The following is a 5569-nucleotide window of genomic DNA, read 5'->3' on the forward strand; positions in this document are numbered from 1 at the left end:
TTTCAAGCTAAAACGGGGCCACCAGTGTCCATTAAAAACTAAAACATGAGTTTCCTCAACCAATCCCCCATCTTTTCTCTACAGGCAGGAGAGAAAAAATGTCAGACTTTAAAAAAATATAGTGAGGAGACATTTTGTATGTCTTTTTAAGGACAAATGCAGATGAGAGAGAATTCTCTGTTGGGGCTGAGTGCCAACCTCCAGCAGAGTGGAGACTCTTTGGACAGTAACATTGTGCAAGAGCACTGTAGCTTGTAAGAGGGTTTGAAACTTTAACCCAGTGACTTAACCGTCTTGGCTCGAATCTGATCCTCCAGTGACTCAGCTCTGCAAACGCCGCCAGCTCTGATTTCAGAAATACATCCAACGCTCCCTCTTCCCCGATATGGACGACTATGAACCCCTGGCTTTCCACACACTTCACAGACGCCCACACTCGTACATCCGTGTACACACAAACAGCTGTAGCCGCACCCAGATGCTTTATATCAGCACTTTTTTGGAGGGGGGCTGTGTTTAAACAAGACTGACAGGCCACTTCCTGTGTCCCAAACATTACCACAAACACACAGCGCTGGATTTTAGCTTTCGTCCTACGTACTGGAAAAGGTTTGTTTCACTGTTGGCTTATACACTGCTGCCTCACAATACTCAAATCAAGAGTTTATGCAGCCCTGTAATCTTTTCTGTTGCACTCACACAACAGCTCCACGTATCACTCCAGGCTTATGCTTTCTGTTTCCAAGATGACGGCACAATGTGACAAAATCCAACTCGTCCAGCTGCACGTTGTCAAACATCAGCTTTTTTGTACACAAAACCAATTCTTGGTTCATGGAGCTTCATCCACAGCCATTCCAATTTCACTGTTTTTATTTATTACAGTGAGGCAACAGTGATGAGACGATTGACGATCTTTTCTTGGTAATAAGGTCAGAATAACATTATTTCCTACTGCAGGACAATCAAATCCTTGGTTGACTCGGGAGCAGACTGCGAGGACAGCAGAGCGGCCCTCTCTCTTCTTCTCTCAGACGACAGTATAGTGTGTCTGTCACTAATGGCTCAAGAATGTCACATTAGTCAGGGGCCGCATGCATGACGCAGCGGACATTAAAACACTTTGAGGAGCCCAATATGATATTACACACAAACACACACACACTAGAACACTTTGAAAAGAAAGGTGACAGGACCAGTGATCTCATTGCCTCAAAGCTACAGGGTGATCGACTGCCTCCTACACACTGCAAACCAGAAAAATGTCCCCCCAGCCAGATGTAAGAGTTAAATTTCAAAAAAACGGCCGAAACACAGGAGGAATGACAGCATGTTTAGTGAAATGTTTTTGTACCAATTTGTGGGGGCAGAGTTTAGATACCCCAAGGAGAAAATGGAATATCATCCAAGGATTGTTTGACATGTTATGCATCTTCTCCAGCTCTTAACCCATCCAACCCTGTCGCCCCCTTCTCCGGGGCCCAACGCGAGTGACACTGTCGACGGTTCAGGGGGAGTTTAGTCCCCTGTGGCTGTGCTTCTTCCCTGTGACTCACTGCCTGCGTAGGTGTGCAGCAGCGAAGACGCTCACCTGTCGCTTCCAATCGTCCCAGAGAGAAATAGTCAGACAATTGAAAAATTCCCCCTTTGATCAAATTGAAGATATTCAATGAATAGGTGCGTGTTTGCATGCGAGTGTGTGTGTGTGTGGAGGCTTTCAGGTGCTGTTTACATTGGGGCAACCTAAGTCATGCAATCTGATCCCAAGCTTTTTGAGAGCCTCTTTAACCCCCTATCCCCCCCTCCCCGCCACACACACACACACATGCATCCACCTCTCAACACTGAGAGCTATTGGAGGAAACGCGCTGTTACCTCACTAAGACTTGCTGGCGTCAGTGTGTGTGGGTCAGGAGGGCAGTGGGGAGATTGTAGACACATTGCTACCATATGTGCACCCTGGATGTTCCCTCTCAGCTGGGCCCGTGAGCACAGACTTCCTCCAAAAGTTCCTACAAGGTAACCGGAGTCTCGCCAGCAAGGAGCAGATGGCTGCACAGACTGAGTGGACCCGTGACTCTCTGGTTTATTTTTTTTTCGGTCTCGCATGGCCGATCCTATGGTTTGAAGTGTGTCAGTTGGATTCCCACACTCAGCCAATATCACTCTGACCTTTCTTACCCTGCTTCATCCTCCTCTTTATGCTTTTAAAATTCATTTACCTCCCTGTCTTCCACCTGCAGTCACCGTGGAAAACCCCCTTGCCCCCTTTAAGCGTGTATTCTCCTTGTGGGCCTGCATGTTGTGTGCTGACAGCCCGGCAGGTGTGTGCAGGTGTTCCCCTTATCACTCAGCATCCAACACACACACACACACACACACACACACACTCAGCTCGATCATCCCATTCAGAAACTGCCATGTCTGTCCTGATGAACTCATTTAGAGTTGTGAGTTAATACAATCCCTGTTGAAATACTAATTCACATTAGAGCACAGAATAAGTGGGTCAACAGCAGTTTAAAAAAAAACAAAGCTTTTATTTACAGGTGGCTGAAAAATACACAACCTTAAAAAAAAGGCACAGAATTCCCATTTGAAATGTCATGTTCATCAAATAGTTTATAAAAAACTGTAGGTCAACATCCTCCCCCCAAAAAGTGTAAATAAATGACAATATTGGTGAAGGCAGGTTGCAGGAGTTTTTTTTTTTTTGGTCAAGCTTAAGTGGCCCTTTCATGTCCAATGACACGACGAGCGCATGTGGAAAGTGTTTGTGGCGGGCGGAGGGTCACCTGTCGTCGAGGTCACAGCTAACACGTCTCTCAGCGCCCTGCCTCCACAGTACACCATACACAGACAGCTGTCCCAACACACACTTGTTCATTTCCACACACATGCCATGTATGTATAGTATGGTGAGGAATGACATCCCCGCGTCCACCACAGACACACACACAAACACGCCCAAGCAGCTGCACCATGGCCACAGTCCCGGACCGGCCGGCACCAATGGAGTTTCCTGGGAATTAACTGCATGTCCAGCTGCCACACACACACACACACACACACACACACACACACACACACACACACACACACACACACACACACACACACACACACACACACACACACACACACACACACACACACACACACACACACACACACACACACACACACACACACACACACACACACACACACACACACACACACACACACACACACAAACACAAACACTTGGATTATCACCCAATATGACAATTTTGGAAAAAGAGATAAACCTACAGAGTCAAGAAATTTTAAAAAGGCACTTAGTTGTATAAAAGCAACAGTTTTCTTGTCATGGCTTTGAAATGAGCTGGCATCAGCCTCCCGGCTGTGGGTGTATTGGCTCTTATCGAGGTGGGGGGGGGGGGAGTCGAGCAGCTTCGACTGGCTTATGGGAGCAGTCCAGGGAATGTGAGTCTATGAGGCAGGGCAGCATCTAGACAGATTGTGTTTGTGCAGCAGCGACATGCGGCTGAAGGTCCTCGAGCAGGAGCCGCACTGGTACTTCTTCACTTCAGAGTGGGTCTGCAGGTGGGCGCGCAGGTTGGAGCGATCTGCAAAGGCCCGGTTACAGTGTTGACAAGCGAAGGGACGTTCACCTGGTTGGAAGAAGAGGGAGGGAAAAACAACTGTGAGGTTCAGGAAAACACTTGATTAACAGACCAAAAGGATTGTCCCTCTGGTCATTGTCTTTCAAATGATCTACAGATAACCAACAAAAGAGCAGGATCACTGCCCTAATTTACTTAATGCAGATTGCCCCCTTTTTTCATGCAGAACCACTGTGAGGCTGAGATTAGATTATGCTGTGCTGAGCAAAAACATTTGCTCACACATCAGGAGACATCAATGAATATCAATGAGCACAAGGTACATTACATTTACAAGCCAATAGACCTAAGAAATCAATGGTGTGGCCTAATATGAGAGGTTGCATACCTGTGTGTGTGCGAATGTGTCCTCTGAGAAGCCAGGGTCTGGAGAAGGCCTTGCCGCAGGTGGGGCACACGCACGGCAGAGTGTGCGAGCGGATGTGCATCTTCAGGGCTCCCAGGCTGTTGTACTCCTTAGGGCAGTGTTTGCAGTGGAAGGCCGGGCGTGTAGAAACTTCGGTGGGCAGAGCGGGCGTCTGGTGCAGTGGGGCACAGTGGGACGGCTGTTTGTGGGACGTCTGATGGTGGGACAGTGCAGAGAGGCTGGAGTAGCTCTTACTGCAGTGGAGACAGTAGTAGATGGACTGGATGACATCGGGACTGGGGGGGTCTGAACTGCGCCCACCGTCCTCCTCTTCCTCACCACTGCTGCTGGAGGGTGAGCTGCTGAGGTCCAGAGGACCCAGGGGTGACGAAGGCAGAGACACGGGGGTGACCGGGGAGATGGGTGCAGGCAGGAGGTCCATGGTGCTGTAGAATGGGTTGCTGGGATAGCAGGTCAGGGCAGAGCTGTTGTTCTGCGTTGGAAGTTCAGCCCGGGGAAAGCTCTCTGGGACAAAAGCTGGCAACACACAGAGGAAAGGAAGTCAGGTGGGGTTTTACTCAAATTGACAAGATAATCGAATAAAGCACAAACTTGTTTTCACTCTCAGTGTTTGGTTACAGCCTGCATTCACCACAGGCCTGAATGTTAACCTGGTTTATCCCTCAGCAAATTCTCCAGGTGACTAGAAACACTCTGCAGCTTTGCACCCAGGAAGCAGCATGCAAGACAACAGTGTCTTATCAGACACATGGTCTGTTTTGAGTCCTGACTTGAGCCCATGACTGTGATTTACTCTACACTTCTAACATAACAACAGATGCATCAAACTCAGTCCCTGAGGGAAATCTTACCGGTTTGACTCTCCAACTGACTCTCCCTGTGGTAAGGCTTCTTGTTGGAAAAATACTTCTTCACAAGAAATGACCGAGGCATGTTGAGATATGGTTTCTCCGATTTATCTTTAAAAACAAAAAAGTAGTGACAATTCCCACGCCGGAGTGCGCTCGGGTGCAAGGATGTGGATCTGTTCCTCGGGCTGCGGTCGGACGGGTTAGACGCTCGGAAGAGATCTGCGGGACCTCTGGCAAGCTTGGATGTGTCTCGATGAGGGAACGCGAAGTTGCCTCCTCATATAGTAGGAGAGAGGGGAGAAGCAGCGGGGTGGGTGGGCAGGTCTCCGCCCAAAGACACACCCCGTGCGTCATGGCGCCACCAGCACCATTCACCACAGGTGCCCGATGTGCCAAAAGCTGCAGCAAGGCGCAAATCTAATCGAGCGTTTCACGGTTCTTTTGAATGTTTTTTTTTTCACCTACAGGGAGACAAGTATTAGTATTAAATGTGAGGATTTCAATTTAAAATACGCACATGTTTTTCAATTAACACCTGAACCTTGTGAAAATGTGAACGTGAAGGTTTTTCGTTGTGGAAAACAATCAGATCAACGTTTATATAGTTTTCTTATCCCCCAGACTGTCTTCATTCATTAAAGTGAGCCATGGTCTTTACTATCTGAGGCTACAGCGGCCTCTGT

At 48.2% G+C, this 5569-nt stretch overlaps 1 protein-coding gene across 2 annotated transcripts; it reads right to left on the reverse strand.

The window, feature by feature from the left end:
• Nucleotides 1–2503: 2503 nt before the first annotated feature.
• On the reverse strand, nt 2504–5261 carry snai1b (snail family zinc finger 1b). Of its 2 annotated transcripts, XM_034591820.1 has the most exons (4): nt 5022–5261; nt 4887–4978; nt 3997–4551; nt 3246–3656 (listed from the first exon to the last, which is right to left on the reverse strand). In XM_034591820.1, the coding sequence occupies exons 2-4, from the start codon at nt 4966–4968 to the stop codon at nt 3475–3477; spliced, it is 819 nt and encodes a 272-aa protein (XP_034447711.1). In that variant the 5' UTR covers nt 4969–4978; nt 5022–5261; the 3' UTR covers nt 3246–3474. The 2 variants fall into 2 exon arrangements, with proteins under 2 accessions (XP_034447710.1, XP_034447711.1); XM_034591819.1 differs by having other exon boundaries at nt 2504–3656; nt 4887–5255.
• Between the last annotated feature and the right edge of the window lie 308 nt (nt 5262–5569).

This window comes from Hippoglossus hippoglossus, chromosome 7 (assembly GCF_009819705.1).
Source record: "Hippoglossus hippoglossus isolate fHipHip1 chromosome 7, fHipHip1.pri, whole genome shotgun sequence".
In the NCBI taxonomy this organism is placed as follows: domain Eukaryota; kingdom Metazoa; phylum Chordata; class Actinopteri; order Pleuronectiformes; family Pleuronectidae; genus Hippoglossus; species Hippoglossus hippoglossus.

Excerpts from the sequence above, each read along its gene's own strand:
- snai1b (XM_034591819.1), bottom strand. The coding sequence starts at position 4,968 with ATGCCTCGGTCATTTCTTGTGAAGAAGTATTTTTCCAACAAGAAGCCT. Across the intron at positions 4,552-4,886 it reads TCAGTTGGAGAGTCAAACCG|CTTTTGTCCCAGAGAGCTTT; the intron begins GTAAGATTTCCC and ends GTGTGTTGCCAG. Across the intron at positions 3,657-3,996 it reads ACACATTCGCACACACACAG|GTGAACGTCCCTTCGCTTGT; the intron begins GTATGCAACCTC and ends TCTTCCAACCAG.